The following is a 23,484-nucleotide window of genomic DNA, read 5'->3' on the forward strand; positions in this document are numbered from 1 at the left end:
GACTACACATCAAAAATACTTCATTGCCTGTAAAGTGCTTTGGTCGTGAAAGGTGCTATATAAATGCAAGTCTTTCTTTACTTTACTGTTGGAGTCTGGGCATCAGAGCCGACCTTGTCTATGCACTTGTAGTGCGGGTTGCTTATACAGGTATATTGCTCAATAAAATGGCTGTTCCTGCACATAGCAGTGAGAGGGAAAAGTAATGTCCCGCAAGTCTTACGATGGTTTAAGTGTAAAAAGGCAAATGACTTCAGGGCAGGGCCGGCTGAGTAGGTAATGCTAAATAAAAAGGAAAGACTTGCATTAAATAGCGCCTTTCACGGTTGTAATGCTGAATGTTGTTGAACCCTGTATTTCTGTTTCATTACATGACCTCCGTAGTATAGTTGCTGCATTTTAAGTGGTAAAATGAGGTTGTGACTCATGGGGTGTTGTAAGGAAGTCTTCCATTTCCTGTGTTTTTCCTGTTTTGTACAGTGAGGGCTTGTGAATTCAGGCTGGAAAATTTGTTGTGTATTGTTCAGAGAAACTAATTGGGCCTGACAGTGACGAAGGAGCAACAGTACAGTAGAAAATACATGCAGTACTGTAATAACTCGCCTTGTTGTAAAATAAGTCAGTTCGTTTAAAAAAAAATTGTCTTTTTCTGCCAGTTTTCTCCCCTCCTCCTGAAGTTACTAATTTCTTCCTAGTTTTGAGTTCCAGGGGTGTCAGCTTTCCCAAGTGACTATTTTTCGTGTGTGAGTCGAGATGTTGACTGTTGGTAGGTTATTCACTTGTCTGGATGCAAGATAAACTTTTCCCTTCTTTGATTAAATGCCCCACCCTCCCCCGAGTACACTTCCAGCAGAGGTGATGGACAGTGGCAAGGAGAGGCAACCCTGGCTGTTTTATTTTTCCTGTACCTCCCTTGAAACTCACCCAGATAAAATCGCATTGGAGTCCAACTGGCATCTTCAGACTCCTGTTTGAATTTATTAATGAAGCATTTGCCTATTTCTGGCAGGTGCATTTCTGATACGAGTCAACAACGGAATTAAAACAGCAGTTGGATGCTTTCTTGCGGGAACGCGGTGATAAGTCGATGTTTGTGATTTGTGACTGCTCACCTGCCTCTTTTCTGTTGGACAGGTCGGATTAAAATTGGTGCTCCTAGTTTTTGCTGGGTTTGTATTTCTTGCTAGTTCCTGGATGCCTGTGACTGGTCATTAAATGAGTTGGATTCAGCAAGTCTGTAACTTGATGTCATGAAACTTGCCTCTGAGTCAGAAGGTTGTGGGTTCAAGTCCCACTCCAGAGAATTGAGCACAAAAATCTAGGCTGACATTCCAGTGTAGTACTGAGAGAGTGCTACACTCTCGGAGGTGCCGTCTTTCGGATGAGACGTTAAACAGGATGTAAAAGATCCCATGGCACTATTTTGAAGAAGAGCAGGGGAGATATCCCTCAACCAACATCACTAAAGCACTGATCATTATCACATTGCTGTTTGTGGGAGCTTGCTGTGTGCAACCTAACTGCTGCATTTCCGACATTACAACAGAGATTACACTTCAAAAGTTATTAGTTGTAATGCGCTTTGGGACATTTGGTGGTCGTGAAAGGCGCTATATAAATGCAGGTCTTTATTTAATTTCAGTGGAAGTTTTGATGTCATTACTTCGGGTATACACATTGACCAAAGTGCCACAACCACTTGGCTACCCACAAATTCACTGGGGTTCCAATACAGGTGTCCAGGTACATCAAAAACAGCTTCACTTGTACAGGTAAATGGTCAAGATTAGTGCATGTGGATTGCTTGTCCACAGTATGGTCAATAAAGGCACCTTGTGTGGAAGTGTGAAATACACTTAACATCTAATTTTCCCCATTATCTGCTGAGAGAAAATACAGGTAACTGCAGTTTTTCCAATTGAAGATCTAGAGCCAGTGTCTACTGTTGAAAGCTATTTTGGTTCCCTTGTGCATTTCCTAATTTAAATTAGAGACTGACTGGAAAGGCTCAATGCTTCAGATTTAAATTTGCTTCTCTTTGCATCACAAATATGCAGTGACATCACAGCGGTGAGTCCATGCATCTATGTACATTTTGATACATTAGATGTTAGCATTTTATCGTAATGGATAGGCAGACCAAGCATTGAGAATTTTTACATTTTCTTTATTGAAGCTTAGATCTGCTGTTTTCATTTGAAATGGTTTTTATTGAATTAAAATTATTAAAATGCACAATATAAATGTGAATATAATGGTTACAAACTCAGAACAAATCTGCATTGTAAGGGTGTCTCCTCATAGCAATAATTAATGATAGCATCTTTAGTTTCTGTAGCCATCTGCTGAGTTCTTAAATTTCTGTCAGAAATTAGTAGTTTTCAAGGGCAAGTTTTCCACAATGACTGATAGTAAGGGAATAAGAAATCCATTTCTGGTCTATCAGCCTAATTATTTTGAAGATGCATGAAAATACTTGAATTCTTAACACCTACTTGTGAAACTGTGAAATGCTTTATTAAGCCAATAGAAAGTATTTTGTTTGGAGGAAAATGGAATTTCTTGAAAGCCTCATCATTATCATCATAGGCAGTCCCTTGGAATCAAGGAAGACTTGCTTCCACTCTGAACATGAGTTCTCAGATGGCTGTACAGTCCAATACGAGAACCACAGTCTCTGTCACAGGTGGGACAGATAGTCATTGAGGGAAGGGGTGGGTGGGACTGGGTTGCCGCACGCTCTTTCCGTTGTCTGCGCTTGATTTCTGCATGCTCTCGGTGACGAGACTCGAGGTGCTCAGCGCCCTCCCAGATGCACTTCCTCCACTTAGGCCAGGGACTTCCAGGTGTCAGTGGGGATATTGTACTTTATTAGGGAGGCTTTTGAGGGTGCCCTTGTAACGTTTCCGCTGCCCACCTTTGGCTCGTTTGCCGTGAAGGAGTTCCGAGTACAGCGCTTGCTTTGGGAGTCTCATGTCTGGCATGCGAATTATGTGGCCTGCCCAGCGGAGCTGATCAAGTGTGGTCAGTGCTTCAATGCTGGGAATGTTAGCTTGGTCAAGGACGCTAACATTGGTGCGTTTGTCCTCTCGGGATTTGTAGGATCTTGCGGAGGCATGGAGCCTTTGTTAACGCTAGTGCTGTTGTGTGAAGTAAATGGTACTTGAAAGAATTACAATGTTTTGCTCTTGGGGAATGTCAAAAGGACAGAACAATATAGTGCTCCAGGCCCATACTGAGCCTGTTTAAAAATTAATAAATAGAAAATCACAGAAGTTCAGAGTAATAATCAAACAAAATGGGGGAGCAACGGTTTTTACTTGTTTCTTTTATGCTGGAGAGTGAACCCCATATTGTTTCTTGGTTTCCTTGTTCTCTTTGGGATGTACATCACCTGTGGCCAAAAAGGTGGGTGCCCTACGACATGAATCATCTGCTATTGTTTCTCAGAGCTGGAGCTCGGAAAACTTGGTGCATTTAGACTACAGCAACTGGTCTGATCCTGGCAACTGCAGTTTGAATTTCAAACAGTACCATGTTTACATTGCTAAAGTTGGTCTTCATTCTTTTTAAATATTTGAATTTAGAAAAAGGCCACAAAATTGGCAATCTTCCGTTAAAACAATAATATTTCAAGCATTGTTTTTTGGTATACTGTGAGGAGTGATGTTTAAATATTTCAACATTTAAATATCTTCTAAAGTAATATATAACAGCCATATTTGATGTGACTTATTTTTCCTAATAGTGCGTAAGATTTACATTTCACCTCGTAATAAAATTCAGCTGATCAGTGATGCTATCAAGGAGAAATGATGTTGACCCTCTTTCTGCTGTTTGTTCCTTTACATCTTGTATCTCCGTGACTCTGCCTTTCAAGCCAAGAAAAGGCTGTTTGAGCTTCATTTATATCTACTCTGCCCTGCATCATATTGGACCAAAACCTGCGGTTGGAGGCTTCCCATGGACGGATGCCTCCGACCAAAATGTTTTTAACGAAAATACCTGGTGGTCCCAGAGGAACGTAGACTTGCGCTCCGAGACCGAGTTGTGTTGCGCAACGCAGTGGCCCACGTATGCGTATCCTGGGATCATGTGTGCCTGGACCACCAATCACAATGTAGTGTTCTCATTCATATCCGAGCTCCCATTAATATCAATGAGAATACCCCTAAAATCAAATAAAATGCAAACATAAAAAAAAACTTCATTTTTTAAATATAAATTACATTCAATGTTTTAGAGAAAAATTTATTTTTTTGCAATTAAGAACAAAGTTTTAATAGTGTTAAACAATAAACTTAACTTCATGGACAGGGTTTTTAATATAAAAATAAGTAATAACATTTATTGTTTCTATCTGTTAAAACTCAGATGTAAAAGTTTGAAGGACATTCGCTGGGCAAAAATTGGGCAAACAGCCCAAATCTTCGCCCGTGAAGGACCTTCGCCCGGAGATGCATTGGCTTGACAGATCAGAAGTACCGGTTGTGTGCTTTGCGTGCCTAAAACTGGCACTTGCGGGGCCTCTACGGGTGTGTGCACGCATCGTGCGCGCCCGAAAAGACCGCGATTTCTGGCCTATTATGTTTCCTAACATTCTTCAGCACTACTTACCATTTAAAGATTTTGTTCGTTGTATCAGTGACTCAAGTCTTTGAAACAAATGGTTAACCTCCTTCCCAATTTTAACAAATTTCCTCAACTGCACAATCCTGGACAATGATGACCCTCTGGTTCCTTTCACTATTTTTGCAAAAACTTGATGGTATTCAGTGATGAGAACCACGCTTGATTATTTTCCTTTCTGCTGCTTTGATGCTGAAACCATTTGGAATGTCTCCAGTATAGCCTCAGCGGAGATCAACCAACCCAGCATTCACTAGTGATTGAATCTGGAACCTTTCTGGTCCAGCTGTCTCAGTAGTACAGAATGCAGTTCATTTATGAATTGAGGTAATATTTGTTTTTGTTGAACTGAAATGATTGGTATTTTGCATTATTGAGAATAATTGCTCTGGACCTGGTGGGTAACAATATAGAGGTGGCCTCCCATTTTGTTGACGCAGTTAAGCAGAGGACCAGGCTTCTTTTTCAAAAAATACATGCGTGATGCCAAAAGTCTGAATAAATCTGATGTTTAAAAGTTTGTTAATACATGTGCATTCTGTGGCTTTGCCGATGACTAAGTACTTAAAGCATTGCTTGGTGTATTACAGACAGACTGGGGAAAGTCTCAATTTGATTACTGTTCAGTGTTGATTTAGCTGATCTCGGCAGGGCAGCAATGGGGCATTACAGTTGACCTTGGTACATTTGGGCAATGAAGGGGATAAATTGGCCAGGTCGCTGTCCAGTGACCACTGCAGGATTAGATTTGGCTATGATGAATTCCAGTCTTGTCTTCACCAGCAGTCTAGGATCAAGCACGAAAAATACCCACTTTGCTTCTGGTGCCCATGAAAATGTGAATTATTGGTTTCAGGAAAAGTGGTCAGACCATTCCAGGGTGGCGCATGTGCAGAAAGCGACCGTCAAAATCCTACTCACCAATATAATCTTTCTCAATCGGGTGCCTCCTCCTCATCGCCCTGCTGAAACTCCTGCAGCCACAGTCCTTGGGCCGACCACTCCTCCCCACAGCGCTCCCTCCGGGGAGTCAGGCCGGCTCTTCGGGGGCCACCGGTCCGCCAGCTCTTTGGGACCCGCCGGCTCTTCTGTGCCTGCCGGTCTGCCGGCTCTTTGAGGCCCCCTGCACACTGATTGGCTGGCTGACTGATTGGCTGGACCGACTGTCAATCAGCGCGCACACACACACACACCCAGCAACAGCACTTAAAGGCACAGTCCACCCAAACACATGACCACCCTTCATCCAGCAAAATCCTTTGTTCGGGACAGACCAGGTCCCGAGGGTGCCGGATAAGGGAGGTTCAACCTGTACATGTATAACTATAGTTTAATTTCACCTAATTAATGGTGATTGTGTTTTTCTGGCAGTCTGAAACCACTTGGAGAAGGCAAAATTTCAAGCTTAAACAATAACGACACTTTAGCAGACCACCTGGATTTCCCAACAGCTGATGGGTAGGGCAAGTGATCTGTTGCAATGAAAGGTTTGGTACTGATCATGAACTGGCAGTTCAATGCTGTCTGAAGATTTTAATGCAAAGTTACACTTGGGTAGCAAATCGTACTCCATGCAGTAAGCGTATAAATTTATGTTGTGCTGTGGCAAATCATTTGCCCTGGTGATTGACTGAATAATAAAACTTAAAAATGTAACCAGCAGTTGGGCCTATGCATAGAGGTCTCTGCGTGGACTTGGGGAGCTTGGTGTCCATGGGCTCAATTTTGCCCAAAGCATTATTTTGGAATTCTTGAAGAGTTACGCCCGATTTTTTTTTTTTGGGCCCAAGTATTGGGGCCCAAGTACGACTAAAAAAACATTCTAATGTTTCCCCGTTGGATTTCTTCATTTTGGAGTAACCCGACCTTTAGTTTTGGGGGTGGAACCTTGATCTGCGCCAAAAAGATCGGGCTGCCATGGTAACCAGGGACACAATGCGAGCTGAGGCATACAGCCAGCTCCCAACACATTAAAATAATTGAAAAACACAATAGCAACTTGCCTCCAACCCTGCCGGAAGGGTTTGCCGGTCCAGTCCCATTCTCAGTCCCCACTGGTTCGATTCTCTGATCTCTCTCTCTCTCTCTCTCTCCTCTCTCTATCTCGCCAAAGGGTTTGCCGGTGCGCTCTCCCGCCCCTAGCCCTGGCTGAGTGATCTCCCGGTCTGCTCCCTAGCCCTGGCTGAAGGGCTTGCCGGTCCACTCCACCGTCCCTACCCCAGGCCGATGGTCTCTTCTCTCCTGGTCCCCGCACCTAACTACACCCAAAAGGCTTCCCCCCCCCCACCCCCTCTCCCTCCCTTCTCTTCCTACCCCACCTCGCTCTCCCCCTCTCTTACCTTTCCTGCTGCTGCTGTCCGGGCATCTGCTGCACTTACCTGCGCTGATTTTCCTTACCTGCACGATTTCTTTAACTCTCCGCAAGGGTTTTCTCAAGAGGCCACATACGCTGGCCTAAGTAGAAATGGAGTAATTATTAGCTGGCCAAAGTTGCCTAAATGGCCAGAATTGGCATAGGTGGCTGGTAACGCCCCCTTTTGAGGAAAAAAAACGTAGCTAACTGAGTAATGCTGGTGTAAATTGATTGGGGAAACTGGGGATTTTTAAGTTAGATCAGAAAAAGCAGCCTACACCAAAAAAAAAATGGCGGGAAAATTGAGCCCATTGGTGAGCAGTGAAAGCAGGCAATAAAACTCTGCATTGTCAGTTTACACTGTTCCAAAAATGTAAACAATGACCTGAGTTACAACAAAATGTACCAAAAGAGGTTTAATCAATGTCATTAATGTACTGTATTTTAACATAGTAAATGCAGTAGAGATTTCTGGCTAGGTGACTGCAGTTTTAACTAGACTTCACTGATGCCAATATATCCTGCACCTATAATTACAGTTCAAGGTAACAATTTGTTTCGTATTCAATGGTTAATTATGGGCTCAAGTTTGGTAGTATTTTTTAGAAAGAGACTGAAGAGGTTTGGTGGAATCTTGTCATATTTAAAACATCAATTGCAAAGATAAACCATAAAATAAAGAAAAATGAACAGAAGTTTTTGAGTACATTTGAACAGTTGTACATTTGCATGAGTGAAATGACATCTTATGTTTTATACATCAAAGGGCCCAAGTTTCGGGATGCGCCTAAAACGGCGCAGCCCGGACCTGGACACCCGTTTTTCGCGCCAGAAAGTGCGCCTAAAAAAAAACTTCCAGATTCTCCAGCTCCTTGCAGGTCTTCTGCAGCTGGGCGCGGCGCAGCACGAGCTGCAGAGAGCGGAGCCAGGTCCCTGCGCTGAAAACAGTGCCGGGACCTCTGCACATGCGCGCTACAGTGGGCGCGCATATGCAGTAGCTCCAGGCACCCAAAACTGTGTGGGAGGGGCCCGAAGCACGCAGCCCCTAGCCCTGGCCGAATGGCCTCACTGGGCTGCGTGAATAAGGCTCCTCCCATGCCCAGCTCCTGCTTCCTCCCGACCAAACTCCCCCCGACCTCTGCGACACTCTCTCACCCCCCCGTCTTCCCCCCGCCCCCCCCGGGACCTCCGCGATCCCCCCCCCCACCCCCCGAGATCCGACGCCACCTACCTGTAAATCTAGCCCGAGGTCTTGGGCCTGGCCGATCAGCCTCCTTCTCCCCTCCCCCCCCCCCTCTCTCCCTCCTCTCTCCTTCCCTCCCTCCCTACCTCTCCTTCCCTCCCTCCCTACCTCTCCTTCCCTCCCTCCCTACCTCTCCTTCCCTCCCTCCCTACCTCTCCTTCCCTCCCTCCCTACCTCCCCTCTCCTCTCTCCTTCCCCCTCTCCTCTCTCCTTCCCCCTCTCCTCTCTCCTTCCCCCTCTCCTCTCTCCTTCCCCCTCTCCTCTCTCCTTCCCCCTCTCCTCTCTCCTTCCCCCTCTCCTCTCTCCTTCCCCCTCTCCTCTCTCCTTCCCCCTCTCCTCTCTCCTTCCCCCTCTCCTCTCTCCTTCCCCCTCTCCTCTCTCCTTCCCCCTCTCCTCTCTCCTTCCCCCTCTCCTCTCTCCTTCCCCCTCTCCTCTCTCCTTCCCCCTCTCCTCTCTCCTTCCCCCTCTCCTCTCTCCTTCCCCCTCTCCTCTCTCCTTCCCCCTCTCCTCTCTCCTTCCCCCTCTCCTCTCTCCTTCCCCCTCTCCTCTCTCCTTCCCCCTCTCCTCTCTCCTTCCCCCTCTCCTCTCTCCTTCCCCCTCTCCTCTCTCCTTCCCCCTCTCCTCTCTCCTTCCCCCTCTCCTCTCTCCTTCCCCCTCTCCTCTCTCCTTCCTCCCTCTCCCTCCCCTCTCTCTCTCCTTCCCCCTCTCCTCTCTCCTTCCCCCTCTCCTCTCTCCTTCCCCCTCTCCTCTCTCCCTCCCTCTCTCCTTCCCCCTCTCCTCTCTCCTTCCCCCTCTCCTCTCTCCTTCCCCTCTCCTCTCTCCTTCCCCCTCTCCTCTCTCCTTCCCCCTCTCCTCTCTCCTTCCCCCTCTCCTCTCTCCTTCCCCCTCTCCTCTCTCCCTCCCCCCCTACATCCTCTCTCCTTCCCTCTCTCCTCTCTCCCTCCCTCCCTACATCCTCTCTCCTTCCCTCCTTCCCCCCCTCTCCTCTCCTCTCTCCCTTCCCTCCCTCCCTACATCCTCTCTCCCTTCCCTCTCTCCCCCCCCCTCTCTCCCTTCCCTCTCTTTCCCCCCCCTTCCCTCTCTTTCCCCCCCCTTCCCTCTCTTTCCCCCCCCTTCCCTCTCTTTCCCCCCCTTCCCTCTCTTTCCCCCCCTTCCCTCTCTTTCCCCCCCCTTCCCTCTCTTTCCCCCCCCTTCCCTCTTCCCCCCCCTTCCCTCTCTTTCCCCCCCCTTCCCTCTCTTTCCCCCCCCTTCCCTCTCTTTCCCCCCCCTTCCCTCTCTTTCCCCCCCCTTCCCTCTCTTTCCCCCCCCTTCCCTCTCTTTCCCCCCCCTTCCCTCTCTTTCCCCCCCCTTCCCTCTCTTTCCCCCCCCCTCCCCTCTCCCCACCCCCCCCTCCCCTCTCCCCCCCCCCCACCTCCCTTCTCCCCCCCCCCCCACCTCCCTTCTCCCCCCCCCCCCACCTCCCTTCTCTCCCCCCCCCCACCTCCCTTCTCTCCCCCCCCCACCTCCCTTCTCCCCCCCCCCCCCCCCACCTCCCTTCTCCCCCCCCCCCCCCACCTCCCTTCTCTCCTCCCCCCCCCCCCCAACCTCCCTTCTTCCCCCATCGCCCCCACCTCCCTTCTCCCCCCATCGCCCCCCACCTCCCTTCTCCCCGTCAGAAACACAGACACTGACAGACAGAGAGTGAGAGACAGATAGAGACACTGACAGAGACACACTGGGGGGACTCCCGGTGCTGCAGTCGGTAAGTAGAAAATGTTTTATTTATTGATTTTAAAAAATATATATTTTTTATTAATTTTTTTTGATTGATTTATTGATGTATTTATCATTTATTATTGATGATGGCTCTTTATTTGTAAAACTTAAGTGTTTAATGTTTGTAAACTTCCCTTTTAAACCCCCCCCCCCATTCCCCACGCCTAATTTGTAACCTACGCCTGATTTTCTAAAGTGTAGACAAGGTTTTTTCGAACGTACAAAAATCTTCACTTACTCCATTCTAAGTTAGTTTGGAGTAAGTTTTCACTGCCAAAACTTTGAAAACAGGCGTAAGTGGCCGGACACGCCGCCTTTTGGGAAAAAAAAATTCTGTTCCAAAGTGAAACTGTTCTAACTGACTAGAACTAGAGCAAACTAAATGCCAAGAATTTGAATTTCTAAGATACTCCGTTCTACACCAGTTGCTCCAAAAAATCAGGAGCAACTGAGGCCGAAACTTGGGCCCAATGATTCTAGCATTGTAATCTCATTATGCAGTAATGCAGTTCAAAATTAGTAATAGGCTCCAGTGTCGTTGCTTTTATGTTAAAGGGTTGAAAAGAAAATCTTTCCACAGTAACTGGCATCAGCAATTGTACGTAGTTATCGCAAGTGATTTCTGTGATCAGTTTCTTTCTAAATTCAATGACTGGTATATAGATTACTATTCTTTATAATGTGAGTTTAAACATTACACATGAAAGAAATTGGCCAAGGTTTTAGTTGGTCAAAGGCAATGCTTTCTAATTTACTTAATTAAATATTGCTATCCAAAAAAACAAACACATTGCCGTTTGTTGGTGATATTTCAATTCTTGAAGAGCTGTTTAGTTATTTTGAGCTTGATGCTGTTGCATAGGGAAGAAAACTCATGTTCTGTTGCTAAATCTTAAAGATTTTGCCGTGTGATTTCTGAAATCACTATTATGAAAAAGGCAATTTAAGTATTGACAAGAATTTTTTGTAAAATGCATCCTTGTGTCTGAAAGGTCAGTTATTACAGATGCCTTTTTTCAAATGAATTGTAAGGGGTAAGAGTAAATATCCATTAGCAATCTGTTGGCCTTTTCCCATCCTCTTACTTCTCAGTTGCACAGCAAAGGTCAATGTCAATTAATCATGTCACATTAGCCAAAACATAGAAATCTCCTTATAACCATTGATTACCAGATTACATTTGATAGAATATTTGTTCTATAATGTTGCAATACAGTAAAAAGTACATTGCTCAGAAGTGAAGATTTTTTTGGGGTCATTGTCAGGCTGTTCATTTTTTTTATCAACTGCAAATTATTCCTTGGTAAATATGCTGCTCTTGATTGCTATTTCCTTTTTTACTCTGCCTATTGAGCTTGCGCTCCTATTTCACACTCTCGCACTCTCACACACGTGCTCGTTTCCCCCCTCCTTTCCCCATAATTAAATAATCTCTGTAGGCTTGCACATGAAGCAAGGTACAGAAATGCAGCTGCTGCCTGTGGAATCATATTGTGGCATAAGTTAAGACTTCTGGAGAGATCGGGACAAGTTTGGGGAAGAGGTGGGAGGAAAGTATCTTTCAGGTACACTTTGATAGCTTAATCATTGTATGTAAGATATGAATATATATATGTGTGTGTGTGTACATATATTTTAAGATATTGTGCATTGCTGTAGCTCGTGGAGATATTTGCTACTGGTATTGCAGAATTGACTGTATGAATGGATTCCCTTTATTCAAAAAGGACAAATTAGCCTATCGGACTGCATCTGTTGAGCAGAACACTACTGTAGCTCATTGTCATCTTGGATACCCCAGAATCTTGTTTTTGGTCAAATATGGAATAGAAGATAGATTTTGAATGTTAAAATGGGAAAGGAAGGAAGCAATTAAAGTAGAGAATTGACCCGTAGGGAAATTGAAAAATCTAAGGGTGCAATTGTACTTCAATGGAGGCAGTTTGTCTTTGTACCATTGGCGCAGTTAGTTATTATCTAAATGTAGCCTCTGGTGTCAGGTCATGACATCAGAACAAAGTGAACTGAGACTCTCTGGAGAAAGGAATCTAACTTCACTTGCGCGAGAGTCAGTTAGGTCCTCCACTACTGATTTACACGCCCATGATTAGAATTGATATGAAGCACTTTTGGCTTCACACATTTTTTATTGTTGGAAGACAGATTATTAATCTTGTCAGTTATTCCATCAGTAACACTTAAGGTTTGTATTTTACTGTATATATAAATATCAAGTATTTATGTAGGAATCTGTTCTAATTTTGTGTGAAATTCTATTTTTGAAGTATGATGCTAATCAATCCTTATAAATCTTACTAAATTAATGCCATCAATTCATCAGTTCAATGTAAATTTACACACCGTATTTAAACACATAACAAACTGCGTGTTTGCCATCCATACCTTTGTTACCTCTAGACTTGACTGTTCCAGTACATTCCTGGCTGGCCTCCCACATTCTTCCCTCTGTAAACTTGAGGTAATTCAAAACTCTGCTGCCCGTGCCCTAAATCGCATTAAGTCCTCTTCTCCCATCGTTCCTGTGCTCGCTGACCTACATTGCTCCCATTTAAGCAACACTTCGATTTTAAAATTCTCATCCTTGTTTTCAAATCCCTCTGTGACCTTGCCCCTCGCTATCTCCTGTAATCTCCTCCAGCCCTTCGAGATATCTGCGCTTCTCCAATTCTGGCCTTTTGAGCATATCCAATTTTAATAATTCCACCATTGGTAGCTGTGCCTTCAGCTCTAAGGCCCTAAGCTCTGAAATTCCCCCCCTAAACCTCTCTGCTTCTCTATCTCTCTTTCCACCTTTAGGAAGCTCTTTAAACTCTACCTCTTTGCCAAGTTTTTGGTCATCTTCCCATATATCTCCTTATGTGCTCGGTGTCACAATTTTGTTTGATAACGCTCCTGTGAAGCGCCTTGGGACATTTTACTACGTTAAAGGCACGATATAAATGTTCAATAGCAAACATTAGTCTTTTACAATGACAATACTGGTAAAATACAGACAACTTTTATCTTGTAATCTGAATGTTTTAAAACGTATTTTTCTCTTGACATTCTCTCTCCTGCCCCCTGGGTCGGCAAGGCAGTCTTTGGTTCTGTGCATGCCTCCAAGGTAACTTATGGCTGGCCAATGAAGTGCAATTCAGGCAGGATGAGCTCATCTCCGTCTACTCCAAAACAGGAATTCCACCTATTGTGTTTCCAGCTGTTCCTAAAGTTAGATGCCATGAAGTTTAGTTGTATGGATAAACAAGATAACCAATTTGAGTATTGATGTGAGCTGCTGCTTGCATGAGTGTAGTTTGTAATTGACATTTGTTCATTATAAATCTTGTATTGACATATTGATAAAATAAGGGACATTGCGTTTAAAGCTGATTCGGGGAGGATTTTATAAGGCTTCTTTTTCCTGTTAGCAAATTTAAAAAGGATCTTTACTTTCAAGACTTTTGTGTCCTAGAAATGTATAACTAGACTTTTTCAAAGAAAACCTGCTGATATGTGTGTACATGTGTCGAGCAAAAGGAAGAATTTGAGGAACAGAAATTATGTTGGAGAACTTGCACCAGATAACGTCATGGGTCTTTTTAATAGTCAGGACCACACCAACTTTTGTGAGGAAAAACTCCCGTCACCTTGTGAAGGACTTTCGAATTGACTGACTTGAGTTGCAGCGGATGTGTTAGATATAGTAGCATAGTCTAGACTGCAAACGTCCTAAATTAAAGTAATTTCTCTGAGAAATATAATTTAGAAATACTTTCGAATTATGAGGTTTGAAATATTATTCTTTCAAAAGAAGCATGACCTATAGGTTTTGAGCACAGCTGAAGGTAGGTGCTTCAGTTTGAACAGATGGCCATCTGCTCTGCTTGGAAACATGATTTTTAATTTCCCATGAGTCCATCTTTGGAATCAGCTTAATGTTTCAGTCATTGATGCTGGTCCCTTGTTTCTGGGATATTCTTTATCTGTCATGATTGTGATTGAATGAAGTATTGAATGTCTGTCTGGACATAAGATGGTGCACAGAGTATCATTGATTCAATGGCATGTTTCTAATATTTCATTGGTCATGAAGAGAATCTGTATTTTTCTACTTTAGCTTTGAAACATTATATAGCACAAAAATATTTTTCCCATGCTATTGCTGACAGTGCATCCTTTTCCAGTAGTAAAGGTTATCTATCCATTATCTAAGTAGTACAAATTTGTAAATCCTCACAGATCTTTCTCAACCCTTTTGAGTGCAATAGCATTTTTGTCTTTTTGAAATGTCTGATCAGATTTCTAAAGTTCAAATTACTAACAGCAGAAGAAATGAGTGGATTTCTCTTTTAAAAGAAAAATATTACATAGACAGAGAATTATGTTAACTCAGACTTGAAAAACATTCAAAAAGTAGCTAATTTTCCAGCATATCACAAATGAAGGAAAGATTTTGTAGAAACAGCCAATATTCACAAAGCCCATTTGACCTGTGCTCCTGCCACTGAAATCAATATCCACTCCTTCCATCACCAGTGCATTGTGGCTGCAGTATGTACAATCTGCAGGACACATTGTTACAGCTCTGAAAGCTTACTTCAACAGCACCTCCCAGCCTCTACCACTGATTTGCAACACCCGATTTGCAACACCCGATTTGGACATATTCTGCCATTGCATTGTTGTCAATGGGTGAAAATCCTGGAGTTTCTAACCCAACACCATTTAGGACATCATCAAGGACTGCCGTGATTCAAGGAGAAGGTCTTGTTAGGGCAACTGTCGATGAGCAATAAATGTGGTCCTTGATGCATCATCCACATCCTGAAGGGAAAAGAAAACTATAAAATTTGCAATTGCATGACTTGCTGTTCACCTTTTCAGTACAGGTTTCCATTAAGGGAAACTGAGTGTTAGTTTTGCGATTTTACGAAGCTCTTTTGCAGTTTAATTTTGTGGAAATAATTTTGCATGAAATTTTTAATTGGGATTCTTCGGAATTCTTAACTAACACATTTGGATATTCTGTGTTTTGCTTCACTTTTGTTTGAACTTTTTGCGGTATCACACTTCAAAAGGAAGAAATAAATCTTGCATTTAAAATCTTTAAAATCACAAACTATTATACTTGTGCTTCTCCATGCGCTAAATATAATAGATTTGCCAAAACTGTTAATAGGTTTTTTCACAGTTGGAGAAATATATTTTGAATATAGTTCATAATTTTGGAGATTGTTTTTAATTGACGTAATGCAGTACAACCTTTGCAATTAACCATCCTGTACTGTGTATACGATGTATGTTTAATTATGTGATTGCCTGACTGGATGCAATTTGCATTTCAATTCCCCTAAGCTCACCGCCTTATGTTTTATTCTTTTTAGGCTTTTGGTCAGGCATATAGCAACCACAAGAAGGTAGCAGCTGATGGGGAGAGCCGTGAGGAGTCATTGATTCAAGAGTCTGCATCTAAGGAGGCATATTATGTGGGGAAGATTCTGGAGCTGCAAACAGAACTGAAGCAGTTGAAAAATGTACTCACCAATGCCCAATCTGAAAATGACCATCTAGCTTCAATCACACTGCAGCTAAAAGAGGTAACAAAAAAGAACTGAGCTGTTGACAAATCAATTTTTTTATTTGCTCGTTTGAATATTTTCTGTGCCATTTTATTTGTCCTATTTTTATTTATTTTCCCACTCCTTGGATTTTTTGTTGGTACGCACCATTTTTCAGCTCGGAGGATAGTAGGTCTGTGTCATGCAAACCAGGGAAGCCCCAGGTTTGATTCTTGATTTCTGTGATGTCAACTGATCTCAGTAGAGGTAGCAGTGAAATTACTACAGTTAATCTCAATATCCCTGGGCTTTGGAGAGGGGAAACAAATCAAGTGTTTCTATTCCTGATTACTATCCAGAAACCATTTCTGGAATGTGTGGACCTGGGGATTGAATCAGCTGCAGTATGCTTGAATAGCCTACTTGATGCTGTTTAGGCTTGGATGAACAACAAAGGCTGTCACATGAGCTACTGCTTTCAGAATAAGATGGGTATGAACATAGGAAAGGAGTAGGCCATTTAGCCCCTTGAGCCTGTTCCACCATTCAGTGAAATCATGGTTGATCTGTGATCATATACCCTCCTTTGCCCCATATCCCTTAATACCCTTGTTTAACAAAAATTTATGTCTCAGATTAAAATTAACAATTGCCATTTGCAAAAGAGTTTCAAACTTTTACCACCCTTTACGTGTAGTAATGTTTCCTAACGTTACTCCTGAAAGACGTGGCTCTATTTTTTATTTCTATGCCCTCTAGTCCTAGACACCCCAACCAGTGGAAATAGTATCTCTCTATCTACCCCATCAGTTCCCCTTAATATCTTGAAAACTTTGATCAAATCACCCTTTAACCTTCTCAATTCAGGGAATACAACCCTAGTTTGTGCAATCTCTACTCGTAATTTAATCCTTGGAGTCTAGGTATCATTCTGGTAATTCGTCATTGCACTCCCTCCAAGGTCGATGTATCCTTCCTGAAGTGTGGTGCCCAGAACTGCTCACAGTACTTCAAGTGTGGTCTAACCAGGGCTTCGTATAGCTGTAGCATAACCCCTCTACCCCTTGTATTCTAGTCCATTAGCCTTTTTGATTATAATGCCATGGTCAGGTAGAGAAAATAATGATGTATGTACACAGACCCTTGCATCTTATTGGATCGCCACTGCTTCCAGCTTTCTACCATTTATAAAGCATTCTGTTCTGTCCTTTTTAGGTCCAAAGTGGATAACCTCACATTGGCCGAAGTTGAAATCCATTTGCCACAGTTTTGCTCATTTGTTTAATCTATTAATATATCTCTGTAATTTTATGCTTCCATTTACACTCCTTGCAATGCCGCATATCTTTGTCATCAGTAAATTTAAATATGTGGCTTTCTTTCCCACCATCTAAGTTGCTAATAAATACAGTGAATAGTTGAGGCCTCAGCACAGATAAGGAGAGGAAATTAGAAGTGGGTGGGGTGGGGCGGGGGAGGTGGTTGCGGGGTGGGAGACCTGGAAGGTGGGAAAATGTATTAAGAAGTATGAATACTGAATAACAAATTAGCAAAATGAAAAACCATTGAAGGTGATAGTTTCATCTTTTTGTAGGATTTTGAATGTGTAGTAGAGAAAGAATGAAATACTATAAATTGACATTTCCAGTGAAAAAATTGTAATGTGCTATTAACTTTAAAATCAATTTAAAATGAGTTATATTCCCATTTATACAAACATGCATATTAAAATTTCAAGGAAATATCACCAAGAAATCAGCATACTTTCAAGATGTTTGCAGATAAAGTTTATCTACATGAGTGGAAGCTGACTGAGAAAATAAAACATTTGTGCCAAAGGATAATTTTTGACACTGGCTCTTAATAAGCTCTCCTTTTGCATGTAATTGTACCTGCTTTAACAAGTTGACCTGTTTTTTTTTTAACTTCATCTTCACAATAACTACACATTTATTTTTAATACTTTATTTTATGTTCTTCAAACAAAGGGTTATGTAAAGCACTGCCCCAAACAGCCATAGATGAAAAATCATGTGTTGGAGGAAACTTGTTGGGAAATAAGAGTAGGAGGGAAATGGAATTAAAACAGTAGAGCTGCCATGGCTAGCAAAAATGGCAGGCTTGATGAGCTGAATAGTCTACTCCTGTTCCTATTTGTCTTTTGACTTCCAGCATGCTGCATGCAGAACACTAGAGTATACTGAAGAGAGGACTAGATTTTTGCGACAGATTAATGAGGCAATACATTGAGAAAAATGTGCCTACTGGAGAACTCGTTAGAAGCTTGTGAAATGTGTTTTTGTTTTTGATTTTTGGTGATGCCTTACTTTTATTTTTCACTCTTTTTCCCTCCTATTGTCTCCTAAGCCATATATCAATATTGACCAAAAAAGCAGGAAGATGGTAAACTAGCTCTAGCTCCAGGCCTCCGCCAGTGCTTTCTGATTCTTTTATTAAGTATACAAGAACAGTCTGGAAATTATTCTTCGTTCATATTTTTTCTCTCTTCTGTGTCCCGGATTGATGACTTTACACAGTGCCATGCCAGCCACAACTGGAACCAGAAATTCAGCATCGAGGGTTGCAGTTAATAACTCGCTCCCCATAAACTGCCACAGCTTACACTCCTAAGCATTGTTAGTATCACGGTGTTCTCATTTATGGATTCTGGATATAACTAATCTTTGAATTCACCAGAACTGTGATTGTTTCAGAAAGGAACAGTGTAGAATATAACAACTTACATTTATATGCATCTTTAACATTAGAAAATGCCCCAATGCTCTTCAGAGGCATAAGGAAACTGGGTTCTGAACCAAACCAAAAGAGATTAGGTGGGAGGACTAACGGCTTGGTCAAAGAGTTGGGCTCTAAGGGGGGGCCCTTAAAGGCGGATAGGGAGATGACGAAGCTGAGGGGTTTAGAGAGTGGAACGTAGGTGGCTGAAGGCACAGCTGTCAATGGTGGGAGAAGGGAGGGAGGTACATGATAAGCCAATGTCAGAGGAATTGAGAGTTTGGAGGGTATAGGGCAGGCAGAAGCGAAGAGAAAAGAGGGGAAAGGCCATAGAGGGATTTAAACACAAGGATGATATTAAATTCAAAGTGTTGGCAATAGGTAGCCAAATGTAGGTCACTGAGGTGTGATGGGTGGGCATGACTTAGTGTGTATAGGATACAGATGAGCTGAAGTATATGGGGGTTGGATGATGGCAGAGCTTTGGAGTAATCAGCATTAAAAGTTACAAAAGCATGAATGTGCTTTTGAGCAGCAGATGGGTTAAGGTAGAGATAGAGGTGGGCATCTTTACAAACATGGAAGTAGACGGTATTTGTGATGGAGAGGATATGAGATTGGAAGCATTGACAGCATGCTGAGATTGTGAGCAGTCTAGTTGTGTGGGAAAGTTCCTGTCAAAGGCGATATAGGGCTAATCAAGAATTTGTGCACAATGGCCCAAATTTTGCTCTCAGCGGCAAAGGAAAGGCTTTTGCTGTTCACCTCGTGTACAGTTGCCCAGACCTTTTGCAGCCTTGTCAGAGCGTGGCGCACCCTACAGGGAATCTGTGGCGTCTGTAAACAAGGAAAGCAAACAGCGAGGTACTTAAACCAATCAGATTGAAGTATCCTCACTGAGACACGCAGAGTCTAAACCAGGCAGTAAAAAACAGGAAATATAAATTACATTTAAATCATGTACAGGAAGCGAAATAAAAATTGGGAAATACTAAAGGGAGAGAGATAAGAGAAAAACAGAAAGTTTAAAAACTTACTTAAATTTAAAAAAAACTTTGCAACATTAATTGTCTTCTGAGGGAATGAGACTCCACACTTGTAAAATTCACTTTTCAGGGCAGAGGGTTGTGCGACAGTAATCATCACTGTTTAAAAACACACTTACTCTAAATGTATCAGCCGTAGCTTTTTCAGCCGTTTTTAATGCAGAACTAGTTGGCAAGTACCCCAAGTTTACGCCCTTACAGTGATTTAGCACCGAGTCTATTGGCAAGGACTGCAACAGCGCACACTGTGGGAGGAGCAGGGTATCTAGCTCTGACAGCAACTTCTGGATTTCTGCGTTTAACTGCGCATGTGCATATGCCAGATGTTGCTGTCAGATTCACCCTGTAATAACGGTAAGCGTTGATAGCCTCGCCATTATTACTACAACAAAATCTGGGCCAATGTGGCCAGAATTGTACATGGTCAAAAAAATATATCGGGGCTGCATATTTATGCAAAATGTTAGGTGCCAATTGTGACATGCTACACTAAAGGGTTGCATGTTTATGTACTTTTCTTTATATAGCAGAGTTCTCTTTTTGGGAAAGATGCTTCCTCTTTGTTCTCTTTGTGAGGGAAATGTAGAGATTGGGTAACTGCAACTACTTCAGTGTAACTCAAACAACTTTAGTAGTGGTTTGGAAATGGCGTGCTTGTTTAACTTTTCAGCAAGAGATTGGTGCAGGAAAGCTAATGATTGATCTATTTAACATCGGGCAAAAAACCTTAATTTACCAACTAGGTAAATTATTTTTCTGCTTTTAATAAATACCTCTGAAATAGTTAATGAATGCAATGTTAAAAGATACATTTGGAACCTATAGAGCTAGAACCTACACTTTTGAACTTATCGCCCAAAAATGGGCGTTATTTCCGGCGTGAGCGTTTTTTAAAAAAAGGGTTTTCAGATCGCCAGTTTCTCCCCCATTCTCAAAACACCTAGTTTACATTTTTGAAAATGAGCGTTACTGCAAGCAATATGAAATGGGCGGTAGTGTAAAGTTTTTCTGACCTTCTGCCGTAAAGTGTGGCCATCCTTAGCAACGGCATTGCAATGCTAGATTTCCGCGATTCAGGAGGCCAAGGGTCATCATGGCATGTGCAGAAGAGGAGACAGAGAGAGAAGGAACTCCGAGGCACTGAAAGCATGTGTAGCTATGATGTGTGCTTGTTTGGCTGTTGTGGGAGGAACGACGGAGATTCACCAGCAGCAAAAAGCCTACTAAACACCAAGAACATAGTTGGCACGGAGTTTTAGTCCAACAAATAAGATATAAAATGGAAGGGATGGAGGAGGCCCTGGAGCTGGTAGCCAGGAACACTGGTGGCAGAGGGCTCCCAGTGATCCCGGAGTGCTGCACTACACCCAAAGGTGACACATCCCCATTGCCAACCACACGAGAGCCAGCAGCAACATCTTGCTTCTGGCTCGGAGCACGCTCCCACCTCGGGACCGTCCTCTCTCATATCTGTCCAAGCAGCGTTTCGGCCGCTCCCCCCCCCCCCAAATGAAGCATTGCCTGAGGACCTCCTCGGCCAGGCGGCTTGGAGTCAGGAGCGGAATGGGGAGGAGAAGTGGGGGCGGGGGAGGGTTGGTTTGTACAGAAATACTGATGATTTCAGACTAATGTTCGGTTTAAATGATTTTTATCGCCGTTAAGCACATGGGGAAAGTAACGCTCGGCGATAAGTTTCCAAAAAATGCCCGCCAGTTTCCATTTTGTGCCAAAATGGGCGTTATACATCATTTCAGCAGTAAAATGGGCGCTAAGTGGGCGTGTCAAGCAGGCAAAAAAAGTGGAGGCTCTAGCCCATATACTTGCTGGTTGTTATTTTTATTGGGGTGAACAGTGGTGTGGTGATGTTCAGTGTCGTCAACTGGATCCAGGACAAGGAAAATTATAAGCATCTGTGATAAATTCTATTACATATGGAAAAGGAATGCTCTGTTAAATCAGTGGGTGTAAGTTTTATCCTTTTACTGTATGATCATTGGCTACCCTCTTTTCCATAGTAAAAACATGCATGCTTATCCTGCTGTGAAACTTAATTTGGCTGTTGCATACAAATCTAACATTGGACAATTCTTTTGCCTGGCTTAAATTTGTTTGCAATTTGCTATTCATCTACATATTTCTATTACAAGCTGTCAAATTTGAATTAAAACATGAAAGATTATCATGACTATTTACATAAAATAAGATTCCATTCATCTTACCGTTGCCAAGCTGCTTATGTGTCACCTGAAAAGTGACGATTGATGTCTGCGGAATTTTCATTCTTTGACATAAGCCTTGCATTCTTATAATGCAGGCACATTTCCACTGCTTCAAAGATCATCACATGGGTATTCCTGTACTGAACCCAATTGTTGACTTTTCCATATGAATTTATTTTGGTTCTGCTAGTTGTGGCCCCTCCAGTTCCACTTTTCCAAGCCGCACTCCTGTGGTACATGATGGCCTCCTGCCACACAATGAGTGAAATGGGCAGAGTATGAGAAGAAAATGTCAAGTTACACATTTACAAAATTCTGTCCTGTATTTTTATGCATAATATATTGTGTAGTTAACTGTAGGTAAAGGTTATTTGAAGCAACATTTAAACAGAGTTTAGTTGTTTTGGGATCGCAAATGCATTTCAAGTGCAAGAACAATATAACAATTTTTTATTATCTAGCCTTTCCCCACTTCTGGTGTTGTCCATCTCCTCTTGAATCCTGAAATGCCCTTTCAACAACTTAAGATTTCACGGGGATGATTTTCAACTGCCGCAGACGAGTAGTGGAAAATTGGGGTGGGGTGGTTGGGGCCGTCCAAGTGGTGCCTGAGGTGTCATAGAATCATAATGGATGCCCAAGCCCCGCATGATACAATTTTCAGGTGGACCTATAAATGGGCTCACGGCACTCCCGTCCAAAACAAGTGGGAAATTGTTTACATATGCAAATTGATTGTAGGACCGCGTTTACAATTTTCAGGTACAGATGGTTGGAACAACCGTGCACATTTTGCCCATTTATACCAGTGATCTTTAAAGGAATTGTTGGAGGTCACATGTTTTTTGGGTGAGGTAGAGTGTTTATCTATTGTGATCCACAAGGTGTCACAATTGTGTGGGACAGGCTGGATGGACCAGAGGGACTTTTCCAGTCCGTCATTGTTCATATGTTTGAGGTTATTCCAAACATTGCCTGGAACAGTTTTGAGGGGCATCTTTGTGGGCCCAGGAGAAGTAGCAATGCACCTTCTGGCTTTACATAAATACTATGGCCTTCTGCCAGCTGCTGTGTCGGCTCCTCTTTCCCCTCCCCTCCCTTCCCCTCCCCCCCACCCCCTTTTAGTTCTGACCTTTGGCTTGGCTTGCTGATGGAGCCATTAGGTATTTTGCCTCCCGTTGTGGCGAGCGGCCCGCTAGTGCTCATTTGAGCACTTGGCAGCTTGCTGAATTATACTGATGACATCTGGACCTAAAAATGGCTCAGGCTCCTGATATTGGCTTTGGGCAGGTTGCGCAGTGTAAGATTATTCAAAAATAATTTGAGTTTTTCCAAAGGCATTTCTAACCATATAATAGCATAGGCCAAGTATCAAAGATAGGTGTTTTGAATATCTGTGAAAGGAAATGGGGCGCCTCTCATAAGACTTATAATATGGTAACTTGTTTCGATGGTTTTCTGCAACAAATTTTTGTGTTGGCTTCTAAAATTAACTATCTTGGGCGACCTAAAGCCCCAACCTACAAGTCTGCTTTGCTGATGCTCCAAGAGGAACTTCAACCCACAGTCGTCTTAGAGCATTGTATTAAAAATCTTAAGCTTATCATCCATCAAACTTATAAAGCAGATAAATCATTGATACTATCTTTTGGCATGTTTTGCACACTTTCTGCAATGGAGTTCATGATGCTTCTGTTCCTAAAGTAAACATTTTTAGAGCAATAAAGAATAGATATTTGGGTTTTTATCCTCTTAGCAGCATTTGTCAGTTGTGTTTCCCCTTTTTGCTCCAATGATTGTGTGACACGTCTGAAACAATCCATAGGCATTAGTTTAAAGGTTTTCTGTAAAGTTCTGTCCATTTCAGCTACCCAGTTTGCTTTGCCCTCTGTATTTAAGAAATTAATGTGTATCGAGTCCAATTTCAGTATTTCTGGTCATTCCA

The 23,484-nt window shown here is 42.8% G+C and overlaps 1 protein-coding gene across 3 annotated transcripts in view; it reads left to right on the plus strand.

The window, feature by feature from the left end:
* Window positions 1-23,484, plus strand: part of LOC139277190 (protein bicaudal D homolog 2) — a 112,872-nt gene that overhangs the window by 35,366 nt on the left and 54,022 nt on the right. For all 3 annotated transcript variants that reach the window (XM_070895308.1, XM_070895309.1, XM_070895311.1), the window contains exon 2: window positions 15,365-15,577. In XM_070895308.1, coding sequence (XP_070751409.1) covers window positions 15,365-15,577 — 213 coding nt within the window. The remainder of the gene's footprint in view (window positions 1-15,364; window positions 15,578-23,484) is intronic.

The sequence above is a fragment of the Pristiophorus japonicus genome, chromosome 12, assembly GCF_044704955.1.
Source record: "Pristiophorus japonicus isolate sPriJap1 chromosome 12, sPriJap1.hap1, whole genome shotgun sequence".
Taxonomy (NCBI): Eukaryota; Metazoa; Chordata; class Chondrichthyes; family Pristiophoridae; genus Pristiophorus; species Pristiophorus japonicus.